Below are 14,391 nucleotides of genomic sequence, written 5' to 3'. Positions count from 1 at the left end.
TGATGCTCATTTAGCTATATTGCAATATTGGGAGAAAATGGCATCTTACTTGCCATCAGTGATGCTCATTTAGCTATATTGCAATATTGGGAGAAAATGACATCTTACTTGCCATCAGTGATGCTCATTTAGCTATATTGCAATATTGGGAAAAAATGGCATCCTACTTACCACCAGTGATGCTCATTTAGCAATATTGTAATATTGGGAAAAAATGGCATCTTACTTGTTATCAGAGATGCTCATTTAGCTATATTGCAATATTGGGAAAAAATGACATCTTACTTGCCACCAGTGATGCTCATTTAGCTATATTGTAATATTGGGAGAAAATGGCATCTTACTTGCCATCAGTGATGCTCATTTAGCTATATTGCAATATTGGGAGAAAATGGCATATTACTTGCCACCAGTGATGCTCATTTAGCTATATTGCAATATTGGGAGAAAATTGCATCTTACTTGCCATCAGTGATGCTCATTTAGCTATATTGCATTATTGGGAGAAAATGGCATCTTACTTGCCATCAGTGATGCTCATTTAGCTATATTGCAATATTGGGAAAAAATGGCATCTTACTTACCACCAGTGATGCTCATTTGGCTTTGTTGCAATATTGGGAGAAAATTGCATCTTACTTACCACCAGTGATGCTCATTTAGCTATATTGCAATATTGGGAAAAAATGGCATCTTACTTGTTATCAGAGATGCTCATTTAGCTATATTGCAAATTTGGGACAAAATGGCATCTTACTTGTTATCAGAGATGCTCATTTAGCTATATTGCAAATTTGGGAAAAAATGTCATCTTACTTCCCACCAGTGATGGTCATTTAGCTATATTGCAATATTGGGAAAAAATGGCATCTTACTTACCACCAGTGATGCTCATTTAGCAATATTGTAATATTGGGAGAAAATGGCATCTTACTTGCCATCAGTGATGCTCATTTTGCTATACTGCATTATTGGGAAAAAATGGCATCTTACCCACCAGTGCTGCGCATCTAGCTATATTGCACTTGTAGGAGAGAATGGTAACTCGCTAGCCAGCAGTGAATCTCATTTATCTATTTTGAACTGTTGCAAAATGCAAAATGGCATCTTACTTGCCAACTGAGATGCGCATTTCACTGTTGGGAGAAAATGGCATCTTACTTACCACCAGTGATGCTTATTTAGCATTAGTGCATTGTTGGTAGTAAAATGGCATCCCACTTGCCACCAGTGATGGTTATTTAGCTATCTTGTACTGTTGAGAAATATGGCGACCCGCTTGCCACCAGTGATAGATAACTAGCTATCTTGCACTGTTGTTAGAATTTGACACCTTACTTGCCAGTAGTAATGCGCGCCAGCATTCATCTTTTATTATCTTAGTAATAAAAGTATAATTTTAACCTCAACTCGTAGCATTCAAATTACTATTTTATAATAATTTTTTCTTAATAATTTGATATATATTTCTTATATAATTAATAAATAATTTCAGGTTCTAGTTTTAAATTATCGATTACAAATTATAAGTGTTGGTAAACTCCTTTTTGGGGAGACGGTTTAAGTCTTCACTAAGCATTTATTCTAGTTCTTTAGCATTATGAAAAATGTATGCGCTGGTCACATCTGGCTTAATTTACCAAAACAAACCAACACGTGAAATATTGAAAACGTAAATAAATTATTAATTTCAAGGAATTTGTGTAAATTTAAAAGAAATATGTCATCAGAGGATGAACTGTCATCTGCCTCAGAGCAAGAGGAAGGCAGCAGTGAAGACGATACTCAGGTAGGAAAGGTCTAACTAACAATTCCTTGCACGGGATTTCAAAATTTACTTACCTTAATGAATTCTTACTTTCTCCTTTACAGAATGCCATTCGCCAAGACCTCAAAGGCATGACCTTCGAGGAGATCATGAAACTGAAAGAAGAACTGGGTGCCAAAGTCTACAAGGAAGCCGTCCTCGGGGGAAAATCCTCAAGAATCAACAACAAACCTAAAACCAGGACCGATTTAAAGAGGCTCAACAAAAATCGACCTCGAGAGATGTCTTCGCGACGGCAGGTTCCGTTCCTGGGCGCCGAACATCGGGCTGAGCGAAAGAAGACAGCAGAGCTGAGGGATCCACGGTTTGACGAGAAATCGGGCACTTATAATGCCGAGACCTTCAAGAAAAACTATGAGTTTGTCACGCAAATCCGCGACAAGGAGGTGGGCCAGCTGAAGAAGCAGCTTGACAAGGTGCAGAATGACGAGGAAAAACACAAGATAAAGCACACCATGCAGCGACTAATCAACAAGAATGTGGAGGACAGGAAGTGGCAACAAAAGCAGAAGCAACTAAAAAAGGAGCGCGACAACATCCAGAAGAAGCACAACAAAGGAGAACTGCCGCACTATCTAACAAAGAGTGAGTTTCTATATATATTAATCAAATCTCTCACTATAATATTATATATACATTATACATTCTCCACAGAGGAACGTCGCGCCCAGGAGCTGGTGGCCCAGTTCGAGCAGCTGAAAGAAACGGGGAAACTAAACAAACATCTGGAAAAGCGGCGCAAGAAGAACGCCGCCAAGGACCGCAAGCGCATTGGCATAGAATAAGTCTTGTCCTCTTTTTAAGTATATTTTTAAGAAATAAAAACAAAGCTCTTAGTAAACTTAACCCGTGCGTAACATTTTGGCCTCTCTCTTTTCCTGCAGCTCGCGTCTCTGCTGCTCCACAATAAGTTTTCGCTCCTCCAGAAATTCGCCATAGGCCGCCGGATCGATGTCTCTGACCACCTTGATGCCACAGGTCCGGGCAATGCTAATTAGCATTACGCACATTTGCTAAGAATATTATTATTAGATTTTGTTATTCATTTGTTGAGGTTTCCTTACCTCCATAGTGAGCAGGGCATTTGGCGGATCCTGAATCTTGATGGCGGCTATTTCGTACAAATGCTTCAGCGTGATCATGCCGGCCACCTCCTTGCCAGGCGTCATAGTGCCCCTCTGCAGGCCAGCCGCTTGTTTCAGGAAAAAGGTGGCAGGTGGATGATGTATGACCAGGTCGTAGCTGCGGTCGCTGTTCACGGAAATCCTGCAGGGCAGAGGCACGCCCTCCTTCATTTCCGCTGTCTTGGCGTTGAAATCCTTGCAAAAGGCAGCTATATTAATGGCGCGCTGTGTTGGGCAAAAGAGGAATTATTAATATGTATTATAAGCTATGTACAAAGCCGGTGGCTCACTCACCTGTCCCAACATGGGACCCAAGGGGGGACCTGCGGCTGCCATTCCTGCGGGTATATTCGTTCTCAGTTTGCTCGTGTGTGTCACTCGCTCCACTGTCTTCTTCAGGGATTTCAGTTTGCCTGCCGCCTTGGACATTTTAATTGATTTATTTCGGCTAAACAAATGCTTTTAAGTGTTATGCAAAGCAAAATGTGTTGGTGCGAGGAAGAAGAAGCAGCGGCACCAGCTGACGACGGTGATGCCACCTTTTTCAAATTCTGAAAGATTTAGCGGGAAAATATATCGATTTTAAATTTCGTATAAATAGAATAATATCCTGAAGCTCATTAGTTTTGTTTGTCACTCGCTTTAACTTTTAAATAGAAATACTATGAAATCAACCGAAAATAACTGAGAACCTTATTCAATGCAAGCTAAATGTTATATAGCCAAATTAACGTAAAAATTGCCGACGTGCCCTTACTGCCGCGGCCAAAAGCTGTTTCCCACGCGCCTATCGGTAGCTATCGATAGCGATAGGTTGTGGGTGTTGCAGCTGCCGGCTTTGGCCAGTGTACAAAATTGAAATCAGCTGCTGCTGCCAACTGAGAAGTCAGAAATTAAATAACAATAACAAGGAACGACTCCTACTCCGGTTCACAGAGATAGATACAGAGGATGACGTTGCGTGCCTCGCACCGCCTGCTGGCTATACTAAGACGCTGTACTACTTCCACCCACCTGGTCCAGCGAAGCAGCCACACAACATCGCACAGAAGCCAGGACAACGGGCAAGACAGTGGACGAGATCGTCAGGATGGCGAGCAAAAGGACAGCGGCCAGAGAAAGTTCGGGTGGCGCAGCCTGGTCCGCTTCTTTGTGCCCTTCTCCCTAGGGGCGGTGGCCAGTACGTTGGTGATCGAGCGAGAAGAGCTCACGCCCACGATAGCCGCCAGAGCGATGTCCAGCCGGAGGCGCGACTACAACTTCATAGCCGACGTGGTCGCCGGTTGTGCGGACTCCGTGGTCTACATCGAGATCAAGGATACGCGACACTTTGATTACTTCAGCGGTCAGCCCATTACGGCCTCGAATGGCTCTGGATTCATCATCGAACAGAACGGCCTCATCCTGACCAATGCCCACGTGGTAATCAACAAGCCGCACACCATGGTCCAGGTGCGGCTCTCCGACGGCCGGACCTTTCCCGCCACCATCGAGGACGTGGATCAGACCTCCGACTTGGCCACGCTGCGCATCCAGGTGAATAACTTGTCAGTGATGCGGCTGGGGAAGAGCAGCACCCTCCGTTCCGGTGAATGGGTGGTGGCTTTGGGTAGTCCCCTGGCCCTAAGCAACACGGTCACGGCCGGCGTCATTAGCTCCACGCAGCGGGCCTCCCAAGAACTTGGCCTGCGGAACAGGGACATCAACTATCTGCAAACGGATGCTGCCATTACGTTCGGTAACTCGGGCGGTCCCTTGGTCAACCTTGACGGCGAGGCCATTGGCGTTAACTCGATGAAGGTGACGGCGGGTATAAGCTTTGCCATTCCCATCGACTATGTGAAGGTCTTCCTGGAGCGGGCGGCCGAGCGGCGTAAAAAGGGAACGGCCTACAAGACGGGCTATCCTGTGAAGCGCTACATGGGCATCACCATGCTGACGCTCACGCCTGACATACTGTTCGAGCTGAAGTCTAGGAGCCAGAATATGCCCAACAACCTCACGCACGGGGTGCTGGTGTGGAAGGTCATTGTGGGATCTCCGGCGCACAGGTACGACAGGATCTTACTTCAAAATTTCTTGACTAAATCTCTAATTCATAATTGTCTATCCCTTTTCTAGTGGCGGTTTGCAACCCGGCGACATAGTGACCCACATCAACAAGAAGGAAATCAAGAACTCCTCGGATGTGTACGATGCCCTGGCCGACAACAGTAAAACGCTGGACATAGTCATCCTGCGCGGCGTGAAGCAGATGCATGTGACCATCACGCCAGAGGATCCCTAATGAACGCCATCTCCACGCTACACACTAACCTGTTAGCATAGATCTATGACCAGATTGTGTTCGCATGATTTGCAATATATATATATTTGTAACAGAAACGATCGATCCTGGGAAAAATCTGTGACAATCCCACTTCTGCCTATATTTGTCTCTGACTAACGAGTAGGGAAATTTGCATAGATCCAGAGCTCGTTATCAGGGGCCATTATTATGGCGACAAGACCATAAGTTAATCTACGCATCGCAAGGCCCCAAAATGTAAGTATCTCTCCGACTGGGTCGATTGGGTCGTCCGGCGTCTGTCCATTTCCGAACATCATCGATTTCTCTTTCATGGAAGGCGCTGCGTGCGTGTCTCTCGACTCTCGTGTCCGTCCGTTCGATTGTCGTCCCATCCAACAACGACAAAAATGTATTTACGCTAATTGAAATATCTTGCGTTGCGATCAATCGATGCCATATTTTTTATAGGCCAAACCACAGCACACAGGCGGCTGCAGCAGCAAAAGCGCCGAAGACCGAAATGCAAATTTCAATAAATTTATGCAACTGTATTCCCAAAAGCGCTTCACTTGGACGCCAGCTGTTTATACACTCTCTCGGGGAAATGGCTTGTGTTCAATTTATTTAAAAAGATATTTAAGACAACTGATTATTGAATATTTACTTGAACTTTATGTTCAACGATTTTAATAAATGCTTATTAAAAGATGCATTTATGTCTTATACTTGTGGTTCTAGGAGTTAGATGATAAAATTGCTGAGAATATTGAAATACAGATATGCAATGGGGATGTTCATATATTGAGAGGAAATGTCTGAAATAATAAATCGAAGTTAATATTTCAATTCAAATTATATAGAAATTATCGTAAATATTGTTTATGCCCTATCTACATTTGTTGAGCAACTTTTAGTAAAGTATTTTGCCATGTTAGGTTGAAGTTCTTGAAGAGTATTTTAAATTATTGCCAAAGGAAGAATCATAAATTATCCCGAAAGCATGTACAATTTTTTATTTCATTATAGAATTCAAATCACTTATAATTTTATACTTCATTTTAGAATTTAAAATGTCTTCACACAACATTCTAAATAATTACAAAGAGTAACCAGACTTCGACTAAAGTTATGCACACTTATTTTGGTTTATTTGTGGGTGACAAGGCAGACGATGCCGATGATGTTGCTGCTGTGCTGTTGCTGTTGCTGTTGATGTTGATGTTGCTGCTGCCGCTGTCGTTGCGTGAAAAGTGAAATTCTTGTGATTATTAATTTTGTTTTCGCTTTTGGCGATGCTACGCTTTTTTAGTTTCTGCATATAAATTCGCATATTGATTCCGGCCAACTGGCCAATTGTGGACGACGGCGTTGTTTATGTGACAGCGGCCTTTATGACATTGTTGGCACTAAGTTACCTTTATTGCTTATAAGCCGCACGCATAAATGCAGCTTAAAGTTCATAAATTTGCCAATATTCACTCTCGGCCATGGGGTTAAGCAAACGTACCTCTCCTTTTCGATCGTGTAAACACTTTTTACTTTATTCGCTGGCGCCCCACGCTTTTTGTGCCTTTTTGCACTTTCTTTCTGCCATTTCTTCCATTTCATTTTGTGTTTCGGTTTTCGGGTCTCGGTTTTCAATCCCTGACTGCTGCTGCCTGCACTCGGAGTGCCGACTAATTGAAATATTTAAAATGCATAAAAGTATCGCATTTAAACTTTGCAATTAGTTTGTGGTGATCGCCGCAGTTGCTGTCGTGGGCACGGATATGTCGTTGCAGTTGCCTGCCCGCCGGTTAGTTGTTGTTTGTTTGTTTTTGTGGCGACACTCTTAAATTACAAACCTGTGAGAAATTTAGCCGATGTTTTGGTTTTATTGTGACTTGAGGCATACACTAGCCGAAAGGGGGAGCTAAGCGACTATTAAGGAGGGTTGGAGTTTACAAGGGAACCTGGGAAACTTTATTAAGTTGGTCTGGAAATGTGCTTTAGCTATGATGTTGCAAAGTCTGTTTTATTTAAAAAAAAAGAAAGAAAACTAACTTCGAGAAGCAGAACTTTATATACCTTTGCAGTTTGTAATTAATTTCTAGGATCAAGTCGATAATTTATCATAGCTAACCCTAAAATAATCACATTCTTTTCATTGATTTTTATATATGACAAATTTTGCAACTAATCAAAGATTAAAAAACTCATAACTAAGCTAAAAATACATTAATTTCAAAACGGAAAGCTTTCCCATGCTAATTTTATTACGTTTATTAGGTTAATGAGTCTGCATACTTGAAAAAAAATTAAAACAATTTTAATAAATTTATTTTTTCCCAATTTTTGACAATTTTATCGATGTAACCCCTTAAAAAATTTTGAAATTTTTGAAAAAATTAAATTTTTGTTATACTTATCTAAAAAGATTCGCCTTTTTATGCTGATCAAGAATAAATATGATTTATGGGGTCGAAAATAACTCCATCACTGATTAAAATAATAATAACCTCTGCAAGATACTTAATATCCATATTTGTATATGAAATTTTTTTTATTTCACTAATCAAAGCTTAAAAAACTCATAACTAAGCCAAAAGAGCACTAATTTTAATTCGGAAATCACTCCTATGTTAGTTTTTATAAGATTAATTAATCTGTTTACTCAGTTGTAAAATTAAAAAGATTAGGATTTTTATCAATTTTTGACAATTTTAATGATGTAACCCCTTATAAAATTTTCAAATTTTTTGAAAAATTTTGAAAATTAATTTTTTGATCAGACATGGCTAGATCGACTCGGCTGTTAATGCTGACCAAGAATATATATGATTTGTGGGGTCGGAAATGATTCCTTTACATTTTTACAAGCTCCTGAGTCAAATTATAATACCTAGCAAAGGTATACATTTTGGAGTCCAAATATGTTTATCTTGGTACTAACAATAAATAAATTAAAAGAAAGAGATTGTAATTTTTGGCTAATGCCATAAGGAGTTTAATTAAAGTCATAATAAAAATAGGAAACCATCAAAAGCTTTTTTCCGAAGAAATTGTGATACCAAAAAGTAGCATAAATGAGAATGATTTTCTTAGTTAGTCACAAAGTTTTGTTATACGATTTTCTCATTATTTCTAACAGGGCATTTGGGCCTCTATATAAACGTTTTTCTTTTTGCCATTTGTAGATATTACTTTGAATTAAGATCACAAAGTTGTAGTTGCGGTGAGCAGGCAGCGCCATTAGTTTTGCGGCTGTGATCATGTTCACACGCTGCGGCAGTTAGGGAAAAAACAAAACAAAAATGGTTAAATAAAAAAGCGGCCTAAAGCTAAACAGCCAAAGGCGGTAGGTAAGTGTTTGCGATTTGACTTGGCCTACACTTTCATAAAAGGCGGCAATTAATAATGGTTCGGGGCAAAAGGGCTGCTGCCCCATCAATCCGACCACGTTTAACGAGGGTCACTTTTGGGCCGATTTTGATTGAGTTATTAAACGTGGCTTTAATTGCGGCAACTGACATTTCGTTGCAAAAATCGTCGCATTAACCCAGAAATGTCAGTTGGAATGGACGGACATTGGTTTTCTGGCTGTTATTTTTTGTTTCCAGGTGACCCCATCAGACACCTAAATCAAGCGACTTTCTCGCCGACTCTGTTCCCATGAACTGCTCACATTTAACAAAAAAATATAAAAAACTGCATGGAGCTGCACAACAAACACCTACACCTACACCAATAACTACACCAGCAACTGCAACTGCAACGGCACAAGGCAACTTTTGTAATAGCAACAACGGCAACAAACACATGCTAAACATTAAAGTTCATGACACACAACTGTAAAATGTTTCAGCCCCGAAAACTTTTACCGCCGATAATAAATGGCTGCGACTTTGCGCCCCCAAAAGTTCAAGACATCATCTCGCCGCCGTCCCGCATGTGAGAAGTTCTCCTCAAAAAGGAAAAAATAAAGACGAACAAATGGACAACGGAGATGGAGCTGGAGCTGGAGCTGGAGCTGGGCAGGAAGTCTGGCATAGATGAAAACGAAGCCAAGAGCAAGAGATCGAGCTCGGTCTCGGGTTTGGGTCTCGGGCCGATGGCCGATGGCCAATGCCACGGGCCATAAATCACTTTAATATGCCAAAAAGTTACATAATAATTCTGCCAGTCGCAATGCATAGCAAAGCCCGTTGATCATCGCCTTGATCATTGACAACTCTGTGTACTGACTGACTCTATCCAATACAAAAAAAAAAAACATACTAACATACTATCATATATACGAAATGTGGGTCAATCTGTTCTTATGGTTGTATCAGTAATCCATTAATTGAGGTATTCCGTGGGCACATGATGTGTAATTAAATAGAAACATCATTTAGAAAATGCCAAACGAAGAAGATGTTTTACGTTCAAAGTTGGTGTACAATTATATTACGTAATCTTTGAGTTGATAAATACATAAATAGTAGTAGATATGGTTTCCCCATAAATTTATATATATAAAAGTAATATATTTCCTTACATTTTGGTAGTTCTAAAACCTTTTTTATTACGCAATCAAATAACATAGTTCGAAGAATGAATTATAAATGATAATTAGTTTATAAATACCTTGATCTAATAAAAAAAGTATAATATTTTCATTAGGTTAAAAAGGGCAAGAATGTATATGATCTATAGTGTAATAATTATCAGACTTCTGACTACTCTGGGTGTATATATTAATATTATCAATACCCGCAAGGTTGGAATACGTTTATTAAATAAATATATAGATATCTTAAGCGTTACAATTATTATCAAATATTATTATTCGAGGTAAAATAATATAGCCATTTGCCGTCATCAATCCGTTGACCAAATTGAAATGTGTTTTAATATGCCATTTTATGCGGCATGCCAAATTGTAAATATATATATTTGTATATATTTCTTTTCTGGCCGTCTAGTGCCCTGGCTCGATGGCATTAAATCAACAGATTCATAAAAATGAAAAACACGAAAAATTATGATGATTACGCGGAAATGTGTGGCAACTGTGTGCTTTTTGTGGCCACTGGGCTAAAATGTTTTATGAAATTGCACAAGTGTTGGATATTGCTAAATTATGGCGCTGGGGCGCTCAGGTTTTCCTGCCGTTTCGTTGTACATTTTTCCTCGTATATATATATATATATATATATATATTTTTCATTTTTGTAGGTCGCCGCAGGGCGCTGTGCAGTTTTCATTATAAACGTTTGGGAAACTGCAGGCGGCGGAGAGCGCCTTTTTTTGTTTTGTGGGTCAGTTTGCGCTTACACATCTGGCTTTTGCCACTGCCACGGTTTTGTAGTGTTGGTCAAATATTTGCGCCACCGCCAAGAGTCATCATCATTAATAACGGATGGCAAAGGAAATTTCACCTGCTTGGAAAAGCGTTTTGCGTTTACCGCTCACTCAGCTTAGTATTTTCTTTATTTAGGCAAATCCATCAATTACGCAGCGCAGCGTCATTTGTTTGCTCGGAAAACGCTGTCGAGCGTGACGAAAACAAGCTTCTAATCTGAATCTGAATCTGAATTCGAGTCTGAACGGGCCACTTTTCAATCCAATTCGATACGATTCGATCTGTCCCCCGGTATTGATTGATTTGTCAGCGGCTGGTCAGTGACAATCCCACAAATCCCAAGATTTATGTCCAGCTTCAATGCTTAAATGTCTTCTGACCATTTTCAGACAAATTATGCATAGGCTTGGAGGTTCAATATCACTGGAACTGGGGTGATGTCATCGTTGCGATCAGTCGATAAAATACTGCTCGGAAAATAATTAAATTCATGTTCGACTTGATTTTTCAAAAACTGAGTAAATGTTTTATTAAATTCTAGACGTCATGGCTAAATAAAAACGTATGTCGTAATTGTATTTATTGACTAGAGCTAAGATCTTGGCATGATTTTAATAATTACAAGAAATAAAAGAGAAGATCATATATAGAAAGATAACAAAGACCGAAGATTATGTTTGAAATTATAGGATTAAAGGAATTATAGAATGTTGATGCTGATTAAGAATATATATGAATTATGGGGTCGAAAACGACTCCTTCACAGAATCACAAGCTTCTGACAGGCATTAAAAAACCATATTTCCCTGTAGTTTTAAAGGTTTTAATGGCTCCTTTTTTTTCCACAAATCTTATAGCTCCATCAACATTTCCTTGAAAACTCAATGGTAACTCGGCCACTAAGATTACAGAGTAGAAATCGGGGCACCTGAATCATTTAATTGTTGCGATTTTTCACAAAATTGAAACATCTTCCGGCATGGAGAGCCAAGACAAACGATGTGTGCACCGAAATTAGTTTTTCGCATGCTGCTTGGCCCGAGGCGTGAAAAGATTTTTGCATGCAAGGTGCGGCCAGCAACAAAAAAACAGCTACAGCTACAACTATAAACAACAATAAAAGCAACAACTTTAGCAGCTTATAGCAACAACAACGACAACAACAGCAGCAAACAGAGACAGAGCCAGTGGCGGCAGCGCAGCAAGTGTTGCTCTAATTTATAAAATGTTTTTTGCTACCGCAAAAGTTGACTGCTGAAAAATAACAAATAAAATCTAGTGATGGAAGAGGAAGTACCCTAAAAATACAGGAATATATTAACCATATTTTAAAGAGCTCTCTTTTGATTACAAAAGAATAGTATAAATATTTAACTACCAAGTTGGACTATTTTTTTTAATAAGAATATTTGGGAGGTAAATAAGTTTTTAAGTCAAGGAAAAGCATTCTCCCTCACTAGCCAAGGTAATTTTTTATAAATTAATTATAAAATCTATATAAGTATTACACTAAATTGATAATGATTATTTTTTTATTAACACCAACAGATCTACAATTCAGCTTCCTCAAATACATATCCAACTCCAGGGTATTTCCCGCAAATTAATTGCCTTGCGGTTCTCACACACTCACACACATGCACATGCTCGTCTAGGCATGGCAGAAATTTCACTTCTATAGAAATTCCGCAGCTTAGAGCCTCGGGGGCTTTTCTTTAACACTATTTCCCAGTGCCGCTGTCGCCGCTGCTGCTGGCTGTCACTTGCTTTAGTTGCCACTGATGTTGCTGATGTCTTTTGCCTTTGTTTATTACGCATGACATGGCACACTCATACTCATACTCACACTCATACTCACACTCATACTCATAGTCATACTCACACTCGCCCACCCATCATAAATGCCGTCACATGTTTTAATTAAATGCCAGGCCTTAAAAAGTTTATACTTCTTGTCCATTTAATTGAAATTACAAAACAAACGCGATAATCTACACCGGCTGACTGTTTGCCTGTTTTGTTTTGGCAATAATTTTGGTTTTTACTATTTAACCAAAGATGTTAGCACGTTGACAATGACAGACGGAGAGAAAGACTTTCACTGCCCTCAAAACAACCAAAAAAAAAAAGAATGCAAAGAGTGAGTTTATGATGCGGATTTTATGTTCTATTGATGTCATAAACAAGGGCCAGTAAACATATTCACATATTCCATGCTATCGAGTTCGGTGCCTGAGTCTTTTGTTTGGGTGTGAAATGTTTGCCGGCCTTTTCGTCAGTTTCTGTCTTTTTGTTTTTATTTTACTGCGTGGGTTGCTTCGCCTTTTTCTTTCATAGGTCCCATCGAACCACTTTCGTTGCGGCCATCAATCAATTGCCAATTGTTAATGCAAATTGAATGCTGTTTTCATAAACAACATCCAAATACATGCGAAACGTCATTAATTTTAGCGCCGCAGCGGCTGGCAGAAAGCTGAGGCTCTACCAAATCAAGTCGAGCATTTGTCTCATCGCTTAAACATTTCAATTTCACTCGCAACTCGCACAGTTCGTAGTTTCTTTTATTTATGGCTACTAAATTACGTATCCGTGCTGTGCTCCCGATGCCGATGCCAATGCCGCTGGAGACCAGACCAATCCAAGCCAGGCCTGGGCAGCCTTTGATTAATGATCTGGCCGGGCACACTGACTCAGAAAAGCAGTCGGAAATCGAGGAGGGGGGCGGGGGTATATCGGAGGAACTGGGCCCACTAACGATACAAAATGTACCGCTATCGCCGCACAGTAGTGGTCGCTGTGACACGAAAGTTACCGGGCACACGCTAATCAGGTTAATTGTCTCTCAATTTCCTGCAACTTGCCGCCAAATGCATTTCAATGAGCCGCCAATTTGCGAGGGAGGAGCTGGGAAGCTGGCATAAAGGGTATGGTAACACTGAGCGGAAAAAGAAGGGGGTGTTTTAAGATATATCAGAAAATTATACTATTACTTTAGTATAAATTGTATTGAATAACAAAAAGAGATTTAGATTTATATTATCTAAAGAAAGAAGCGGAGAAGGCCCATTAAAAATCATTCCTATTAAAGTTCAAATTCAATGTTATTGATCTCTTAAATACGACACATTAGAACCCTTATTTTTCCGTGTGCAAAAAATTCTGTAATGAAGGCCTTTGTAAAAAAGGAAAGTTTACATGTGCCACCACCTATGAATTACGGCAATTTGAAAGCAACTGCAACAACTGTAAAAAAAAGTGCATCAACATTAACGAGCTGTTCATATTTCAACCGTTTATCTCTCTCACTCACTATGTGCCGTTGAAAATCCTTAAAGAAAAATGCACATATTTAACTAATGATGGCCACTTAACACAAACCCCGCGACAAATCAACAAAAAAGCCAACAGCAACTTTCCCAGACAGGCGGTCGACAGTCGAAAAGTCGGTGGCGTGGGTGCCCGCCAAACAATATATATAAATATATAAACATAAAAATTATTAAATGCCTGGCTGATTATGCGCAGGCGCAGATGGAGATGCCTCGTTTGGTGGTTTGTCCGTTTCGTTCGTTCGTTTATTTATTTGTTTGTTTGTTTGTTGTTTTGTTGTGCTTGCTGATGATGTTACCTCCCAGCATCAAAATGTTGCTGTTGCTGTTGCTGTTGCAGATGTTGCTGCTGCTGATGACAACAACAATAATATTGTTAATGATAATGCTTATGAGTTTTCCTTGTAACGTACCGTCAAGTGATAAACATTGTGCATTTGCAATTAGTAAATGTGTTTCACAATAATAATATTTATGACATTTGGAAAAGGTTT

At 39.8% G+C, this 14,391-nt stretch overlaps 3 protein-coding genes across 3 annotated transcripts; 2 read left to right on the top strand and 1 right to left on the bottom strand.

The window, feature by feature from the left end:
* The first annotated feature begins 1,550 nt into the window (after positions 1–1,550).
* On the top strand, positions 1,551–2,674 carry LOC110176514 (ribosomal RNA processing protein 36 homolog). The gene is made up of 3 exons (XM_020942891.2): positions 1,551–1,789; positions 1,873–2,413; positions 2,483–2,674. The coding sequence occupies exons 1-3, from the start codon at positions 1,721–1,723 to the stop codon at positions 2,611–2,613; spliced, it is 741 nt and encodes a 246-aa protein (XP_020798550.2). The 5' UTR covers positions 1,551–1,720; the 3' UTR covers positions 2,614–2,674.
* mRpL11 (mitochondrial ribosomal protein L11) lies at positions 2,620–3,582 on the bottom strand. Its single transcript, XM_020942892.2, has 3 exons — positions 3,247–3,582; positions 2,893–3,177; positions 2,620–2,841 (listed from the first exon to the last, which is right to left on the bottom strand). The coding sequence occupies exons 1-3, from the start codon at positions 3,379–3,381 to the stop codon at positions 2,671–2,673; spliced, it is 591 nt and encodes a 196-aa protein (XP_020798551.2). The 5' UTR covers positions 3,382–3,582; the 3' UTR covers positions 2,620–2,670.
* Positions 3,583–3,796: 214 nt separating this feature from the next.
* Positions 3,797–5,337, top strand: HtrA2 (HTRA2-related serine protease). Its single transcript, XM_020942890.2, has 2 exons — positions 3,797–5,003; positions 5,074–5,337. The coding sequence occupies exons 1-2, from the start codon at positions 3,904–3,906 to the stop codon at positions 5,237–5,239; spliced, it is 1,266 nt and encodes a 421-aa protein (XP_020798549.2). The 5' UTR covers positions 3,797–3,903; the 3' UTR covers positions 5,240–5,337.
* Positions 5,338–14,391: the final 9,054 nt, after the last annotated feature.

Source organism: Drosophila serrata, unplaced genomic scaffold, assembly GCF_035046125.1.
Source record: "Drosophila serrata isolate PLE 108 unplaced genomic scaffold, ASM3504612v1 contig_376, whole genome shotgun sequence".
Classification (NCBI taxonomy): domain Eukaryota; kingdom Metazoa; phylum Arthropoda; class Insecta; order Diptera; family Drosophilidae; genus Drosophila; species Drosophila serrata.
Note: the sequence above shows the minus strand (reverse complement) of the source record. Positions and strands in the feature narration are given on the sequence as shown.